Raw genomic sequence first — 16,407 nt, 5'->3', positions numbered from 1 at the left:
TGTTGAATAAGAACCTCATCCTCACTGAACCGGCCTGCATTACATATCCGCTCAAATAGCTCTCCTCCAGATGCATATTCCATCACAATAGCCAGATGGGTTGGTGTCAATATGACCTATGTCAAATAACAGATCACAAGTTAAATCTTTCTCAAGGATGACAAGAGAGAGAATACACCTTAATAATGGAATAGACCTCTTTGAATCTGACAATATTTGGATGCCTCAGTGACCTGTGGTTGATAATTTCCCTTTGTACATTTTCATCTATCTGTTGCACACAACACAGAAAGAGGAAAAAGAAACACAAAATCAAACTGAGAAATTCTTCATAGACACATTTTGCAAGTGCAAAATTTCACATCAACATCAACTATAGCATATCTAGTTCCATACTTGCCGTCTCAAATGATTTTCTAAATTCAATACCCTTTATGTAAGAAATCTAAAATAGAAAATAAACATCAACAAATTGCATTTGCAGCTGCCAAATTAAACTTCATCAAACAGAAACTTAAAGACCCACCGCGGCCATTACTTCTCATTCACTAATACAGGAAAGCATGATATACACAGAATAAACACAAATAAGAAATTGAAAGAAGTTGATCACCTAAACTAGCAATTAACTAAAAAAATTCCAACTCCAAAAAGCTACACGCAACAAATCACATAATTCTTCACCAAATTTAAATCCATTCACGCTGAGCCACCAAAAAGAAAACCATTAATTCCCAAACATGGAAAACCCAGAAAAAATCACTAAAAAGTTTAGAAACTTTTGGTGTTCAGAGTAATAATAAAAGACACTAACCTTCTCACCTCTCTCGATATACTTAACAGCAACAAGCTCCTCAGTCTGCTTATCTCTCATCAACCTAGCCACCCCGAAATTCCCTGAACCGATATCTCTAACCAGTTCATAACGATCGCTGTCATGCATGATTGGCATGTCCATCCCAGGTCCTACTGTTATTGCTGATCGATCCATTTCTCTCTTTTCTCTTTTACTCGACCAAAGCTTAAACCTTTAAAAAGAGAAACCCCAGACCAAAAAAGAAAAGAAAAGAAAAGGAAAAGTGCCAAACAAAAAGCACTCACATTATCATAGCACGGTTTCAGAGACACCCAGTTTGAGATCGAGCTAGGCGGTGATGGTGGTGGGGTGACGTGGCAGTAAAATAACCGTTCGATGTGTGTTTTTTTTTTCTGTTTTGGTTGGTGAAGAAGTGGGTTTTTGCCCGTGAAATCTTTACCCACCTGAACTTCTTGTTTCTTTTCCTTTTTTGAATGATTTTCTGGGGACAGATTTAAGAAAGAAACAAAGAAGACAGCTCGTGAACTTCTTCTTTCTTGAAGGATTTTATGTGGCCTTTTTATTTCCTCCCCTCTTTTTCTAACCGCAGATTTTACTTTCCTTCCCTCTCTGTTTAAAAGAAAGTTTTTACTGACTTTAATGGGTTCTCCCCTCTTTTATTTTTTTTGTTTGTTCTGTTTCTGTTTTATCCAAAACTGAGAGGAAGGGAGAGAAAGAGAGATACTTTGGCTTCCTTCAGAGTTTGGGAATTCTCAGAGGCGGAGAGTCGGCCGATGATTGGCCTATGAATGAGTGAAAAGTGTGCTGAAATGACTGGATTGTCCATGGTGTTATTCTCCGGTGTCTGTCTTGTCTGAAAATTTTTGCCCTTTTGGTTGGTCCCGAAATGACTGATTTGGGGCTTTTAGCCTCCTGGATAAGGTTTCTCAGCTTTACGAGGGCAACTCTTTTGGAGTTATGTGAAACGGTTCAACACTCGATTTGCTGCCCAACACGACAAATCACATGCCACAAACTGCAAAATTTGGAGTCAGATATATACATATACAGTTTATTACAACCTTATTTTAAGGTTATTTAATAGTTTAATAGTGAAACAACTAGAAACCCTTCTTACTTATATCAGCCTGCAAAATCAAGTATAAAAATATTGGCGTGTAAATGTGGTTACAAGAATTTTGGTGGATGAGGTCTGTAAGCCGCTGCGTCAACCCCTCGGGCACTGACTTTATTAGAGTAGGTAACCCGGTTCAAGCAGCTCTGTGTGGAGGGTCAAAGGTGGTGGCGGGCTAGCGGCTGTGACCTTTTAGTAATTAATTTTCGTTTCAAATTATATTATTGACTTGATTTATAATTGTGTATAATTATTTTTTATTTATTTTTTATATAAAATCTTTTGAGTCCGCATCATACGTAATTCATAAATATGGAATTTAATCTCTTTTTCTTTTGAATTTCTCTGCTAAACGTTTAAATCAGAGAGAGAGTTAAAGTTACTTTGTCTCCTCCTTTTCATTTTGGAGAAAATTTGGGCTCCTTTTTTCGAGATCAAGGAAGCTAAATCATAACAAATATGCCTGGGAAACATGGATGCCAACCTTAACAATATGCTTGGAATATGGATGCATATCCATAACCAAAAAGTATTTGTTTTAGAGGCAATCATCTGAAGTAATTAGCTCTTTAGATGCAAATAACTTGCTTTTCAAGGTTTATATATGTATGTATGTATGTATGTATGTATGTATGTATGTATGTATGTATGTATACCTTTTCAACCAAGCAATGTCATGAGATCATGAAGCTAGCCCAGAGTTGAGCTGAATAGCAGTAACAGATTATTTTCATGTTTAATCGAGCAGAAGAAGGTGCATGTTGATTACATATATGCAATAAGCATGAAAGAATCATTAAAAGGCATTTTGCTAATGTATACATTAAAGCTTAAAATCTAAAGGTGATCATGGGGGGTTGTATGATCATTGAAACCGTGAGGAATTCCCCAAATGAGGCCTGGAAAACCATGGGCGACCCTGGTTTCAGCATTGCTGTCTTCTTTCCTCCGTCGCAAATAAAAAACGAGCATGGCTAGAAAGATCACTTGAAGGTGACTTAAACAACATGAAGTCTCGCAAGAACATCAAGTTTTCTGTAAATATATATAATAAAAAGGAAAAAACAATGGGACAACCAATTAAGTGATGGTATAGTGACAAAAACAATAAAAAGAAAAAGAAAAGGCAGACGAGATAGTTTTCCCTGTGATCATTTTATTAGAGTACTGTCTTTTTCATGCTCAGTTGAGTTGGTGCGATTACACTTCCAAGCACAGTGCCAACAAGGATGATACCCCAATTATTGGTGTTTCTGGAAAGCATTTCCCCAACAGAGAGGGAAACCCAGGCACTGATCCTTTGGTGGAAATGGAACCTTTGCGGTTCCCTTAATTAAACCTGTCAGACGAGCTATCCATATTATCCGGAGACACTTTCCCATAACAATCGTCTAGAGAGTTTGAACATGTGTAAACAGCTTGTTGGCTAATTGTGACAGATGAAAATCAAGTGGCATTGTCAATACCCTTCAGCAATCAGCCTTAGGCTGACCTCGTCAAAAGATTGATTTCCAGGATAAAAGCAACCTGAGATTGTGACAAAAGGATAAACCATGAAACTGAATTAGCAAGATCCCTAGGTTCGACAATGCTTTCCCGTCTGAACTTGTTAGTTTTGAAAGCTGCCAGTCAAGAATTAATTCAAGAGGATGCCAGGACTATCAATAAATAATCTGCAAACTGATAAAGAATCCATAAAATGAACCCTATTTTTGGCCTAAATTGACTAATCATTGGACAAGTTTGAGTCCATATGGACTTATTGAGGACTGCCAGACATAACACAAGTTTGACTCCTATATGACTTGATAATGATTAAAAAAAAACCTTTATGACTTGATTATGATTAAAAAAAAAACTTACATGCCTAATGTAAAATTAATATGTATAAGCCAAATAGTCAGTACACGTTAGCAGATTAAATCTCCCAGTCTGATTTGGTTAAACTCACAGTTATTGAATCATTTAGTGCTTGAGAATGTTGAATTAATGGTTTAATCATGTTTATACACATTATCTTGCCTTAAGGTGTGAAAATTCTGACACAACTGAGTTAATCAAAAGTGTTATGTCTTTAGCATATGTTATATACTAATATATCCTACTTAATCAATAAATCTTGTCAAGGATTCATGAAACAATTAATTAATTATGTACGAGATCAATTAATGCCCCAGGACAGGCCAAGAAGGAATGGGTTTTAGGCCCAACTAATTGTACAATAAGTGGTGGCTGGTACCTAAGCCCGAAGGTTGTCTCTTGTCGCCAGTCAAAAGCCATGTCTCACGAACCAAAAAGAAAGAGGTTCGGCATAGGCAGAAAATGCTAGTAAACAGAGCGCAAGACCTCTCCCCAACTCTAACCACCATCGCCACCAGCTTCCCTTCCTTAAACCCTAACGCCTGCAAAACCCTTATGCGCACTAACCCTTTTTCTTCTCTCTCTTTCCTCCGCCTTTTCCGCCCTCTTTCCCACACCCAAGTCCTCGTTTTCAGCCCCCGTATCCCCCACCCTACCCCACAACTGCCCCCTTCATTTTCCCGCCACCGTTTCTTCTGTTCTTCCTCTTTCTCGGCCGCTTCCGTTAGTTTCATCGCTGAGAAGGAAGGGGAAGAGAAGTGGGATTCTTCAAACACTGAGAATGAAGCATTTGCTTTTGAAGATGATGGTGGGGTTTTTGCGGGGAACGATATGAAGCATTTGGTTGCGCCGGAGATGGAAGTGAAGGAGTTGGAAGAGTTACCTGAACATTGGAGAAGGTCGAAACTTGCTTGGCTTTGCAAGGAGTTGCCTGCTCACAAGGCGGGGACTTTGGTTAGGATTTTGAATGCGCAGAAGAAGTGGATGAGGCAAGAGGATGCTACTTACTTGGCGGTTCATTCTATGAGAATTCGCGAAAATGAGACCGGGTTCAGGGTAATATTTCTTTTGGATTTTGATAATGTTTTGTTCACAGTCTAAGGAATATTTGGTTGGTCATCGTCAGTGTGATGTTAGAGGCTGCAACTTTGATACTTCGATTGCAACCAAAAAAAATAAAAAAAATTGAGAAAGACGATTATTTGGTTAGGTAAAGAAATTCATGTTATGATTGAACTGTCGAAATTTTAATCTATGTTAGTATTTCACACTGTGAAACTTAATATTTTAGTTAACTTGGGCAAGTTGTAGGAAATTAAATGTTCTTAGAAAAGGAAGAAGGAACAAAAAGGCAGTTAAGGTTAACCAATGGTGGAAATACTTGAGGATCGCTTATTTTTGCTAAAGTGAAGATCCCTACGTGTTACAAGTACTTCTCCAACGCAAAAGGGTTTACCTTTGCTACATGCCAAAAAGTATGATATTGTTGTCTATTGATTCCTTCCCGATTCTGCTTCTTGTATTTTTTACTGCGGGTATGTTCTGATTGTTTCTATAATACTTTTGAATTTTTTTAAAAGTGGGAGAGGTGTCTTTTAAGGATGGGGAATTCAGTGTCACTTAATTGTCTGAAATGCTGTTGCCTGCGGTCATGCTGAACTAGGCTGTAGGTTTGCTTGTCTACCTTCTTTCTAAAGTTAGAGTGAATTTTCTTCTCTGGCTGTTAGATTGTATATTTTGGGTTTGGCTTGGCACCTTAACTTTTTTTTTTTTGAAAGATGGGTTTTATTAATGATAAGCTGGAATGCCATGGGGAATCTTAAACTTTGAGAAGTTAGAGACTCCTATTGGCATAGAAGCTAACATGAGACAAGCCTATTCTGAACGATTACAAAAGAAGCAGCTGCTCAAGGAGCACTTGGCGGCATACTCAACACAGATAATCTCAAAAAGAAGCAGCGTTCTGGATAAAACCCCTAAACAAAAGTCTAACAGTTTTGTGACTGATTTTCTTATCTTTTTCTTGTTGCAGGTCTATAAGTGGATGATGCAGCAACATTGGTATCGATTTGATTTTGCTCTTGCTACCAAGCTAGCAGACTACATGGGCAAGGAGAGGAAGTTTGCAAAATGTCGGGAGATATTTGATGACATAATCAACCAGGGACGTGTGCCTAGTGAATCTACATTTCATATTTTGATTGTTGCATATCTTAGTTCACCAGTTCATGGTTGCCTGGATGAAGCATGTAGCATTTACAATCGGATGATTCAGTTAGGAGGTTACCAACCACGTCTTAGCTTGCATAACTCACTTTTCAGAGCTCTTTTGAGCAAACCAGGAGGCTCTTCAAAATATTATCTAAAACAGGCTGAGTTTATCTTCCACAATTTAGAAACATGTGGCCTTGAGGTACAAAAAGATATCTATGGTGGCCTAATTTGGTTGCATAGCTATCAGGATACAGTGGATAAAGAAAGGATTAAATCACTGAGGAAAATGATGCAAGAAGCAGGTATGGAGGAGGGCAGAGAAGTGCTTGTGTCTATCTTGAGAGCTTGTTCAAAGGAAGGGGATGTTGAGGAAGCCGAAAGAACTTGGCTCAAACTACTTGATTCCGATGGCAATATCCCTTCTCAAGCTTTTGTATATAAAATGGAAGTTTATGCAAAGGTTGGAGGAATTATGAAATCTTTGGAGGTATTCAGGGAGATGGAGAAGTATTTGGGTTCTGCCAGTGTTGCTGCATACCACAAAATCATAGAGGTTTTATGTAAATCCCAGCAAATGGACCTTGCAGAATCCCTCATGAAAGAATTCATGGAGAGTGGTAAGAAGCCACTTATGCCATCTTACATTGAGCTAACAGATATGTACCTCAATGTGAGCTTACATGATAAATTGGAGTCAACCTTCTTGGAGTGCCTAGAGAAGTGCCGACCCAATCGTTCTATTTACAATATATACTTGAACTCTTTGGTTAAAGTAGGTAATCTTGAGAAAGCAGGGGAAATTTTTAGCCAAATGCATGGTAACGCGACAATTGGTGTTAATGCCAAATCATGCAATACCATTTTAGGTGGATACCTCTCTTCTGGAGATTTTTTGAAGGCAGAAAAAATATATGATCTGATGTGGCAAAAGAAATATGAAATTGAATCTCCGTTGATTGAAAAGCTTGACTATGTCCTTAGCTTGAGCAGGAAAGAGGTTAAGAAACCTGTGAGCTTAAAGTTAAGCAAAGAACAACGAGAGATTTTGGTGGGATTGCTGTTGGGTGGTTTAAAGATAGACTCGGATGGAGAGAGGAAGAATCACATGATACGGTTTGAGTTTAATCAGAATTCTTTTACACATTCTATTTTGAAGAGACATATTCATGATCAATACCATGAGTGGTTACATCCTTCTACTAAGCCAACTGGTGGTAATGATGATATCCCACACAGATTCAGTACCATCTCCCACTCATATTTTGGTTTCTATGCAGACCAGTTTTGGCCAAGGGGTCAACCAGTGATCCCAAAGCTAATTCACCGGTGGCTGTCCCCTCTTGTTCTTGCATACTGGTACATGTATGGGGGCTACAAAACATCATGTGGGGATATTCTTTTGAAGCTGAAAGGAAGCCATGAAGGTGTCGAGAAGGTTGTAAAAACATTGAAAGCAAAGACACTTCATTGCAGAGTGAAGAGAAAGGGGAAAGTGTTTTGGATAGGATTTCTAGGAAGCAATTCTATGTGGTTTTGGAAACTGGTAGAACCCTACATATTAGATGACTTGAAAGATTTCCTGAAGGCAGGCAGTGATACCACAGATGGATATGCAGTCGAATCTCAAGATATCAACTTCGACAGTGCATCTGAATCTGATGAAAAGGCTTCTGATTACAACGAGGATGATAATTAGTAAGGCATATACAAATAAATGATGCCAATCTTTCGATTAGAACGTGGTTCAACATATTCATCAGAATTTTTTGGTTAACAATTGCTAAGGGTGATACAACTGAATGTGTCTAGTTCTCTGGTTTCTGAAGCTAGGGACATTTAGACTTGTCAGCCCAAAAGTATTGGTGGCATTATGCGGCTGCATGGGTAGTTTGTGTATATCTATTAACTACTGAACCACTCCAATGTATACCATCTTTTTGCTAGAGTATATAATCTGTATATGTGTTCATTTTATGGTCGATCATAGTTGGTCAATTAGCGGCCCAATCAAGCGTATGGGCCCAATATTGAAATTAGGCAGGCTTTGGCCCAAGTACCATTTGGTTTGTGGATCATCACCCAAACCCAACAATTGCTCTTTTTCCTCAAACGTTTACCTAGCTAAAGGTACGTGTACTTCTCCGACTAACCATGTTACATTAATAAGGCAAATATTAAATGTTATTTATAGATGACTGCAAAAGATTATATTTATAAAAAAAAATTTTAATATATAAAAATAAATGTGTTAAATAAAAAATTTATTTGTTCTAGATAATGTATTTAATGAAAAATGTTTTTTAAAATAAAATTTTAAATAATATTAACATTTGCTAAAGCATCCTTTGTGTTGAAAAAAAAAAACAGGTTTTCTTAGAAGAAACAATATCCCGAAAATGCCCTTATTCGGCTGCTCCTTTCCATTCTACATTGCATTTTCACCTTGCTTGCATGAGTCTCCATTTTTCGAAAAAGACAGGCAACGCAGCCCCCTTTCTCCTCCGCTCTTTTCAAAGTCTCTCTCAATATAACCGGAAAACCAGATTTTTTTCTTATATTCAAAAAAAAAAAGATGGTGTCGGACTCGGACCTCGTGACCCGACTCCGAGAAATCCTACGTGATTCCGACCTCGACACCGCCACTGCTGGTAGCGTACGGAGACAACTTGAAAAAGATTTCGGCGTCGACCTATCTGACAGAAAAGGCTTTGTGAGGGACCAAATCGACATTTTCCTCGAAACCCTAAATCAAGAAAATGAAAAAGAACAAGGACCAGAATCTGAAAATGCAAAGGTTGAAGAAGATGATGAAGAAGATGAAGATGAAGATGAAGAAGAAGAAGAAGAAGAAGAAGAAGAAAGCAAGGGAGAGGGAAGCGAAAAACCAAGGCAGGTTTTTTTTTTAATTTTTTTATTATCATTATAAATAGGTTTATAAGGAAATGAGGCGCTTTAACTGTTTACTTTTCATTTTTGAAGGGAAAGATTTATCAATTTTCATTTTATTTTTTCTTTTAAAGAATGGATTAAGAAAAGATTGTCAATTTAGTTTTTATTGTTGGTTATGATTGCTTTGCAATAATCAATTGAGTTATGTAAGAATTGATATGTCATCTGAATTGCTAGTATATCGCAAGTTTCTGGTATTAATATTGTGGATAGTTGTTGCCTTGTTTTTATTTAGGAGAGGAAGTAAAGTGGATAAACCAGTCAAGAAAAGAGGAGGTGGCTTTCAGAAAGTGTGTAGCCTTTCTCCTCAGCTTCAAAAAGTAGTGGGAGAATCTGAATTGCCTAGAACTGAGGTATGGCTATTGGTTATCGGCGTCTGTTTGCGGATTTTTGTTTTTGTTAATTGTAGTATTTCACAATGGTAATTTTGGAAAATCTGAATTCCTTATTTGACTTTTATTTTCTCATTTATTATGCTCATAGGTTGTGAAGAAACTTTGGTTATATATCAGGGAGAACAATTTGCAAGACCCAAAGAACAAGCGAAATATTATATGTGATGAATCATTCCATGCCATTTTTCGCGTAAATTCTATTAATATGTTTCAAATGAATAAAGCCCTGACCAAGCATATCTGGCCGTTAAGTGCAGAAGATGGTATTTTCTTTGGATGCATTTTATATTTATCTGCTATGGATGCTCCTTTTTCTCTAGTTTTTGCCCATGTAACTTACATACGGAACTCTATGAGGATGATTTCCTTTTTTATTTGCATTAAAGGAACCAGACCCACTATGTCTACATTGATCATTGCAATTGATTAATTATACAATGCAAAGACACTTGGACATATGCACACATGGACTCACTAGTTTTAAATTTGCCAGTATCAAAAGTTTTCTCTGCATTTTTTACTAACAAGTAATGTGAGGAAAACTGTCATTTATTATGGTTCCTCTATTGTAATTGATTTGAACGATAAGCTTGAGTGAGAGAGCCTTCGAGCGGGCTTGTAAGTCCTATCTTTTTAAATTTAGATAAACACATTTTATTTATGATGGTTCCTATTATAATTTCCTAGTTGTAGTAGAAGATGGTTATAATGGGGAAGCAATACTTTCCATGTACTTTGGAGGCCCTAAGCATCTAAGCCATTAACCTGTTGCCAATAGTTGTTTAGGAGGTGATAAAATAGAAACAGATGTAAAAATTTATTGCACATGAATCATAGATACTACAAAAATAAATAAATAAATAACACATGTTGATGAAAGATAAAGAACATTTCAGTGTTAGCGATTATGTCTTGCTAGCAATTTGTAAACGTATTATTTTTGCTGCTTTCTTAGGTTATTTTTCTTTCTAATGGATGTGACATGTAATATTTCCAATGTGCAAACTAATCGATTTCTTCCAGTCTTGGATTACCTTAGGATGTTTACATTTTTCTGCAATTTCAACTTCAACTTCCACAAACAGGCTTCCACATTGAACTTCAGTTTTGTTTCACTAATGGTATATTATAATTTTCTTATGTCTTTTCTCTGAAGGCATTATCATGAACTTGCATGATTAATGGGGTTGTTTAAATATTAACACTATGCCATCAACGTAAATTCAGAAAATGTAAAGCATGAGATGAAATGTGAAGATAGTCATGATTCTGTATCAGTAGATGCTAAAAATGCAGAGGAAGAAGAGGAAGAAGAGGAGGAGGAGGAGGAGGAGGAGGAAGAAGAAGAAGAGCAAGAGCAAGAGCCAGAGCAAGAGGGTAATGCACGTGGAAGCAAGAACAAAAGGTTTTTTCTTTTTCTTTTTCTTTTTTTTTTTTCCTGACTATCATTTTTGTTGATGTTTGCTTGTACTTCTGAAATCCATTAATCAAGTTATACGTGTTCATTGTCAATCCTTTATGTGTGTTCATTGTCAATCCTATATGTGTGTTCAATGTCAGCCTACTATCTATAGATTTTCCTTGTGAAACTAGCTATCCAATTGTGAGATAGAGAGACAAGTTTCAAAGTGCAACTATACTATTAGTTTCTGGTATATATATTTGTTTAAGTTTTGTACCATTCCATCAAGTTGTGCAGTTGCAAGGATCCCTTGATTTCATGGTTTTATGTTGCCCTTCATTGGTAGTATCTCCGTGCTATTAGATCGAGTAGAATAGATGAATGCTGAAATATGTCGCTATTGAAAATATACTGAAGAGCAATATTTCTTAAGTTACTGACTGCTGGTGTAAAGTTTCTTAACAAAATTATTGTAGGTCAGCTAAGGTTGATAAAGATGTCAAGAGAAGAGGAGGCGGGTTTACTAAGTTGTGCAGTCTTTCTCCACAACTTCAAGCATTTATTGGAGAACCTGAGTTGGCCAGAACAGAGGTATACAAACAAAGTTTTGGAAAATTCTTTTTCAACTTCTTGTTAAACCATATTATCTAGAGAAACTTTTTGAATGAAAATTGTACTTTAATTCTGAGGAAATTTTTCCCCCCTTGTTTTACCCTTACTTCTAGGTTGTCAAGAGATTGTGGACCTATATCCGGGAAAAGAATTTGCAAGATCCAAAGAACAGACGAAATATATTATGTGATCAATCATTGCATGCTATTTTTCGCGTAAATACTATCAACATGTTTCAGATGAACAAAGCTCTGTCCAAACACATATGGCCATTAAATGAGGAAGATGGTATCGTCTTAAACAGGATTTCCCTTATAGTTCATGAGATTTTGATATAAATATTATTTGATCTATGTTATCACCTCACATTTTGTCCTGCTTGGCCAAACGCTAGCATGGCTCTTCTTGCCTTTAAATTTTCCTTGGTACTTGAATTTGGAGTAACTTTTATTTTATTGATGTGCTTTAACAAGATGGCCCTTCAAATTATTATGTATAAATGCAAAGTTGGTAAATTTTCTTATAAAAGGGGATCCTTTGACTTTTGTATAAATGCAAAGTTGGTAAGTTTTCTTTAGGAAGGGCTGCTTTGACTTTTCAATTCATATGATACCAATTGATATTTGGAAATTTTATTTTCTCAATTATGCTGCATGTAGAATTGAGATAAAATAGAATACAAGATCTATTCTAAATTGATAATTAGTTCTAATTATTAATGTTATTGAAGGGTTGATTTCTTCAACTCTTCTTTCAACACAATGAAACTAATTTTAATATTTAGCACGTTTGAAATATACTTTAAACATGTTTCTTGTGATTTTTGAAATATTAATCTAGCAATAGGCTTGTGATGGAGTATTATTTTTTAGATTCCGAAGAATACTTATTTTAGACAGAAATGCAGAAAGTAGAGCATTCATTGTTTGAGCTTATCTTATAGTGACTTTATATTTATGTGGACATAATACAGGTTTTTCCGCAGCCCATATAAATAGGTTATTATCATACTATTGACAGAGTTGGCTTTTTGGATGATTGAGATATTGAGATTTGGGATTTTAGGTTTTGGCAATCAAAATTCAGTTTTATATCAATTTTTTTTTAATTAAATTCTTGGTAGTTGATTTAGGGTTTTGAGATGTTTGTATGGTAAACCTAGCAGTTTGTTTCTGGCCTAAACTGTCCTCGAAGTTCATGCAAGGTACAAATATAAGAACCTCTAACAGCACATTATCCATTCAGCCTGGTTTAAGTGGTTCATTTTTGTTTATGTGACTGCTTTTGCCCAATCTCCACATTCTACGCCTTTTGTAATATCTTTCTCTATATCTGAATACAATCTCTTTTTCTGTGCCATAATTTAAACCAGCAGAAAGATAATCTCTTTCTGTGTTTTTTTTTTTTTGGGGTTAGTTTCCTCAGTAGATTCATAATCCATATGAAATCTTGTAAATAAACAAAATGACCAGTAGGTGATAATTGAGCAAGCAGTAACAAAACCTATAAAAATAGTTTTAGGTACCTTTACTGAAGTAGAAATTTGTACTACTTCAAACTGTCTGGTGAGTGCAGGTCCAATATCCCATATACTTTTCCTATATTAAGATCCTTGTTATGTCTAGTTTAACATAGATACCTCATGCTTGAAGGTTGAGTATGTATCTTTAAGGGCTTATATTTCCCTTTGGTTTTTATTCATCAAAAGATTTAAATTATTCATAGCAAGCATATGTAGTTTGATAGGATCTTCATCAAAAAGATTTGTACTTTATATTTGAATCATTCTGTCCAAAAACCATTACTTAAATTCTCTTTCTATGTTGAAGTTTGATTGTTTTATTGTTTGTTGTGGGGATTTGTTCTTGTGCCTTACTATATGAATAGTACTATACTAGGCTTTGCTTCTGTGGAATTATTGTTTGTCTACAAAGTATGTCTTCATTGCTTGAATAAAGTTTGTTTCCTTGATGTGGCAGCTCAAGCTGACTCAACAAAAATTGAAAGGAAATCTAAGCAAGGAAGAGAAAGGGGTGAGTAAATTTTCAAGTGAATTAGCTATGAGCGTGCTGGGGTCCTGCTTGATTTCGACTGCCCATGCAAGAGAAGAGATAATATACGTTGGTTCACTGATGATCGCTGTGAGGATTTTTATCTAACAATTGTTTAACTATTCAGGTACATTTGAGCCAAAACAGAAAGAAAAGAGGCAGAAGAAAGGAGCTTCTGGTTTTCTTGCTCCCCTTCCACTTTCAGATGCTCTAGTGAATTTTCTTGGTACTGGTGAAAATGCATTATCTCGGGCTGACGTTGTGAAGAGAATGTGGGAGTACATAAAACAGAATGATCTGCAGGTTTGCCTTTGCTTGTTCTTTGTTGTTGGTACTTTGTGGTTCTGATTTTTGGTAACAAGCTTGGATGATAAAATCTCCATTCATGTGATGAATAATTGAATCTCTTCCAGAAATTGTACATGTTTGGCAATTGAACAAGCTTAGGTTCAGACATGTTTATTTTGCTAGACATAGCTTGCTGGGCTCCCTAATTTATGAATTAATTCCAGGCTGCTTATCCGCTTCATAGGTTGGGCTTGCACAAATTTACATCTTGCCACTGGATACCGTACATTAATATGCTCATAATTGTCAATATTAGCAAAAATTGCAATGCTGTTGTGATTTCTTTTTGTTTTATGATTATTATGAAGCTTAAAAAAGCCATATGGTTATAAGCACTGTGTATGTTTCTTTTTCCCTCTCAAAATCTGAAATTTAGCCTGGGCCAAGTTGAAATTGTTGCTAGCAAAATGTACTTTACTGTCAGGACTGAGCTTTTGAAATTGTTGCTTCATTTCATCTTGATATGGTTCCTCTGAATCATGTCCAATTTGTTTTACAAGGATCACTTGTCAAGATTGCCTTGTTCAGCCTCGAATATGCTTTGTATCTGTGTTTAACTAAATGCATATGACTGCTGCTATTAATAAATTGTGATAAGATACGTCTTGTGATTGTTGTGCTTCATATTATCTACGTTATTCTTTTCTTCTTTTTTGAAACTTTATTTACATTACTCTAAATGGAACATGAATTCTTTATCTTACTCATTGTTTTCTGTGTTTCAAAAGGATCCATCTGATAAGAGGAGAATTTTATGTGATGATAAACTCAAAGAACTTTTTGAGGTGGACTCCTTCAACGGTTTTACCATCCCAAAGCTTCTGACCACACATTTCATCAAGATGGAACAGTGAGTTGTTTTTCTGTATATAACATAAGCCCATAGGAAGTGGGCAATTTTGCTTTGAGATGAAATTAGGTTTTGGCTGTTGTCCGGTAATTGTGTACTTCCTAACATGTCCTAGAAATGGAAGCAGCATCTTTGAGGAAGTTGATTAAAACTTGCTGCTGTTACCCTCATGATATCATGTACCTTTGTTTGTGTTTGACCCTTTTGTCTTTTCCCCAACACCATTTTTCTTGGTTTGGGTTTTCAGCAGTCGCTCTTTTTGTTTACTTTTTCATTCTCTTTGGGTTGGGTGGAAGGGTAGGGAAAGTAGGAGAAAAAGGTTGTTAGTGTGGGGTTTACTTTCTTTACATGATCTGCATAGGAGGGCACAACTTGGAATTTTATTTGGACAACTAGAAAGTGGAAGGATGAAACGTGAGCATCTAGAAAGCTGGTTTGTTATTCATTCTGGTCTTTCCGGGACCAGCAAGGTCAAAAGAATTTTCATAGCCTGTTTGATCCTTTTGCAACAGAATTTGCTTCCAGGAAGTGGATGGCGTACTTTGTGCTATCCAACTGGTGGGCTTTAAGCAACTGCTAGACTTTGTTTTTAGTTTATATCGGGAGAAAGGGATTGACAATAATCTTTACTGGGGTGTGTACATGTCCTGGGAGTATTCATCAAGATTTTGTTATCAATTAATGTAATATGCTGGAACAAATAACTGATTTCATTAGTTTATATTGTTACATTAGTGGTTGGTTTTAAGGTTGGGAACCTTGGGCCAAGTGTGAATACTTCTTTTCCACCACCCTTAGAAACGTTTATGAGCGATGTGCGAATTGTGTTCACATGCATTGTTTTCACATTTTGGTGTTAGCTGGACGTCACGCGCGAATTGTGTGCAGTGTTGGCATTTGCCGTTGCCATGATAAGAACTTGTAGCTCAGAATATCACGTGGACATCATTGTATTTATTATTCCCTTTCGGATTTTCTCATAACGGATGGTTGTGAAATAGTGAGAGAACCATCAAAAATGCATGTCATCATCTGTGGGTATTGGAGTCTTGCGCAAGCTTGGATTGTCTTTTCTTTTCTTTTCTTTCTTTCGGTTTTTTTGGTTGGGTGGTAGTTTGAAGTAATGGGTCCTCATTTATACACCAAATTCACCTCAATTCAAGATCATGAAGTCATATTGTAGATTTTTTTTTTCTCTTTCTTTCGTAGTCGACCTTTGGGTCTGTAATTTCAATGAACTTTGAGGGGTATGTGAAGGAATGGAAGAAGGCCAATGATGGCAAGGGGGTCAGCGAGAGGAAATTAGTGCCAAAGACACTTTATATTTTCTTTGGGGGTGGAATAGTGGGGAGTGGGTGGAAAAAGAATACGAGCCCAAAATAGAAGCAAGAGGAGAGACGTTTGATAAGGAAAAAGAAAAACAATTAAAAAGAGGGAGAGAAAGGGAGGGATCGCTGATTGAATGGATGATGTGATATTTTATTTACAAAAAGAAAAATAATGTGGGCAAATATAAGAAGAGAGAGAATCTTTTGGAGTATGGGGGACCCATCAATATTCGAAACGTTAAAAGCACCGCCGATGGTACGCGGCGAACCGATTCCATCAGTCATGATGTGCCACGCGCACCATCCGACAATGCCTCACGATATCAAAATATGTACAAACGAGCTTTCCTTTTGGGCCTATATGGACTCTTCCTTGTACCCATCTATTGGGGAAACTAACAAATTTAAGCATTAGGAATCTCAACTCCTCATTTTATTCTCAGTTCTAATTGTAAGTAAATATTATG

At 36.5% G+C, this 16,407-nt stretch overlaps 3 protein-coding genes across 4 annotated transcripts in view; 2 read left to right on the top strand and 1 right to left on the bottom strand.

Moving 5' to 3' along the window:
• OST1 (Protein kinase superfamily protein) overlaps positions 1-1,642 on the bottom strand; it is a 4,432-nt gene extending 2,790 nt beyond the window's left edge. Inside the window, exons 1-4 of one of the 2 annotated variants that reach the window (XM_021430023.2) lie at positions 1,102-1,642; positions 815-1,004; positions 197-271; positions 15-116 (exon numbers count right to left, since the gene is read on the bottom strand). In XM_021430023.2, coding sequence (XP_021285698.1) covers positions 15-116; positions 197-271; positions 815-1,004; positions 1,102-1,109 — 375 coding nt within the window. In that variant the 5' untranslated portion in view covers positions 1,110-1,642. Of the gene's footprint in view, positions 1-14; positions 117-196; positions 272-814; positions 1,005-1,101 lie in introns of those variants that run through there. The other variant, XM_021430025.2, reaches the window with a different exon arrangement.
• A 2,587-nt stretch (positions 1,643-4,229) lies between these two features.
• On the top strand, positions 4,230-8,053 carry OTP51 (endonuclease). The gene is made up of 2 exons (XM_021431619.2): positions 4,230-4,847; positions 5,824-8,053. Exons 1-2 carry the CDS (start codon positions 4,254-4,256, stop codon positions 7,699-7,701), a joined length of 2,472 nt encoding a protein of 823 aa, XP_021287294.1. The 5' UTR covers positions 4,230-4,253; the 3' UTR covers positions 7,702-8,053.
• A 339-nt stretch (positions 8,054-8,392) lies between these two features.
• Positions 8,393-15,360, top strand: LOC110418793 (SWIB complex BAF60b domain-containing protein). The gene is made up of 9 exons (XM_021431620.2): positions 8,393-8,894; positions 9,190-9,307; positions 9,438-9,612; positions 10,577-10,754; positions 11,228-11,342; positions 11,477-11,651; positions 13,343-13,396; positions 13,542-13,717; positions 14,491-15,360. Exons 1-9 carry the CDS (start codon positions 8,578-8,580, stop codon positions 14,614-14,616), a joined length of 1,434 nt encoding a protein of 477 aa, XP_021287295.1. The 5' UTR covers positions 8,393-8,577; the 3' UTR covers positions 14,617-15,360.
• Positions 15,361-16,407: the final 1,047 nt, after the last annotated feature.

Source organism: Theobroma umbraticum, unplaced genomic scaffold (genome assembly GCF_002168275.2).
Source record: "Theobroma umbraticum cultivar Fairchild unplaced genomic scaffold, ASM216827v3 scaffold_50.0, whole genome shotgun sequence".
NCBI lineage: Eukaryota > Viridiplantae > Streptophyta > Magnoliopsida > Malvales > Malvaceae > Theobroma > Theobroma umbraticum.
Note: the sequence above shows the minus strand (reverse complement) of the source record. Positions and strands in the feature narration are given on the sequence as shown.